The following is a 1,995-nucleotide window of genomic DNA, read 5'->3' as shown; positions in this document are numbered from 1 at the left end:
TGCTCTCCCGCAGCCTGGCCACTACCTCGTCCTCCTCCTGCTTCAGGGCCTGGAGGAGGCATTGCTCCTTCTCCAGCAGGAGGAGGCCCATCTTCTCAAACTCCAGCAGGATGCGCTGCTTGTGCTCATTCACCTTCACCTGCGGGGGTGGGGGGCGGGTGTGAGGCACCTCCTGGGGACCTGGTGCCCCAGGGGTCCACTCTCTTCCTGGCCAGCTGCACCCACCAGCTGGGATGCTGGCAGCCCTCCACCCCAGGGCGCTGACAACCCCCAGAAAATGAGCCGTCCCTGGAGGGGTGGGAGCGTCTGGGGTACCGGGCGGGGTATGCAGTGGACCCTTGGTCCCGTGTCCGTGCCGCAGCCAGCCTGGGCCGAGCGCATGTTCCGGATCCTGATTCTAGTGGGGCCTCCGAGCTCTGGGTGCGTCTCATCCACACAGGACAGCGATCTCCCCCCGCCCCCCACCCCACGAGGCTGCTGTGTGTGCACACCCCGGCCCCCAGCACCTGCCTGCCACTCGGCCAAGGTCTGTTTCTCCCTGGCCTGCAGCTTCCCCATCTTCATCATCTCCTCCCGAAGGTACCCCATGTCCGCCTCCAACTTCAACTGTGGGACACAGACAGCAGGATGTAGGGTCAGGGCCCCTCACACCCTGGCATCTGGACGGCATCCCCTGAAGCTGCACCCCCCCAAAGAACACCATGAGGGGGTGCTGGGGGTGGACACACGCCACCCAAAATGTGCCCCTTTGCAACAGTTATTTTGGGCTGGAACCAATCGAGAAGGAACAGTGGCAGAAAGACACCTTCCCAGGGCTCTCCTTTTCTGAATGAGCACCCAAACTTCTGAGAAGTGAGAGGTGCCCTGAATCCCCTCTCCTGGGAAGTTTTATGGCCGAATCGGAAGAAGGACCGTGGGCCAAGATGCATCTGCACTAATGCCCCTTCTCAGCCATGAGTTTCCCTGTATTCACTGCCTGCTGTGGTTTGCATGTGTCCTCCCAAGCTCATGTGCTGAATCCTAACCCCAGCACCACGGTGTGAGGACCGGGGCAGGGGGGGTGATGAGGCCACGAGGGTGGAGCCCCAGGAATGGGATTAGTGCCCTCGAGCCTCCCGCCCAGTGAGGACACAGGGCAAAGACTGCCACCCAGGAACCAGGATGCGCTCTCTTCCCCAACGGTGCTGGAGCCCTGACTGGATGGACCTGGGGAGGGCCTTCTTCAGCCTAGACTCCCGAATAACCATGGCCTGGCTGCCTACTTGGTCGTGGGCCCGTGCAGACACTCACCACGCGGTCCCACACTTGGGCTGTTGGTTATGGTAGCCGTCCTCCTGCCTGCCTTCTAACGTGTGCACTTGCCCCCTCCTGCATTCCCCTGCCCCCAGCCCTGGACCCACCTTGTACTCCTGCACGGCCTCCTCGATGGGGACCACCCTGTGGGACCGGTGCGCCCGGGACTCCCTGCAGACAACACAGATGGGGCTCTGGTCGTCCTCACAGAAGAGTTTGAGCAGCTCCTGGTGCACCCTGCAGAGGTCCCGGCTCTGCAAGGCTGGGGGCCGCCGCACCATCTCGGCCACCTTGGTCAGCAGGCGGTTGGGCCGCAAGTTCCTCTGGGGGGACAACTCGCGGCACTCGGGGCAGGGGAAGGAGCCCCTCCGCTTCCTGCCCCCTTTCCTGCCTTTGGCCTTCTCCCAGGTTAGCCGGATGCACTCGCGGCAGAAGTTGTGGCCACAGGCGGTCATCACGGGATCCGTGAAGTAGTCAAGGCAGATGGAGCATGTGGCCTCCTCCTGCAGCTTTCTGGCAAGTTCCAAGGCATCCATGTCTCCTGGGGAAGGAATACAATGTCCCTCACACCCTCCTCCAGGGACTCTGTCTTTGGCTGGCCCCACCCACGTTAGGGAGAATCATGCTAAGTTGGTTTAGAGTGCCCCCCAATATGATGTCTGACCTAGTTCTCAGCCCCCCACTGACCTGTCTAGAGCAAGA

General features: G+C 62.2%; 1 protein-coding gene across 1 annotated transcript; it reads right to left on the bottom strand.

Moving 5' to 3' along the window:
- Positions 1 to 4: 4 nt before the first annotated feature.
- Positions 5 to 1,833, bottom strand: TRIM17 (tripartite motif containing 17; the record flags this gene model as incomplete). Its single annotated transcript, XM_081810452.1, has 3 exons — positions 1,401 to 1,833; positions 511 to 606; positions 5 to 139 (listed from the first exon to the last, which is right to left on the bottom strand). Coding segments are annotated over exons 1-3 (660 nt in total), but the record flags the coding sequence as incomplete, so codon positions are not given.
- Between the last annotated feature and the right edge of the window lie 162 nt (positions 1,834 to 1,995).

This window comes from Leptonychotes weddellii, unplaced genomic scaffold, assembly GCF_054177405.1.
Source record: "Leptonychotes weddellii isolate Sample4059 unplaced genomic scaffold, ASM5417740v2 HiC_scaffold_26189, whole genome shotgun sequence".
Taxonomy (NCBI): Eukaryota; Metazoa; Chordata; class Mammalia; order Carnivora; family Phocidae; genus Leptonychotes; species Leptonychotes weddellii.
This window is presented reverse-complemented; position numbering and strand designations above follow the sequence as displayed.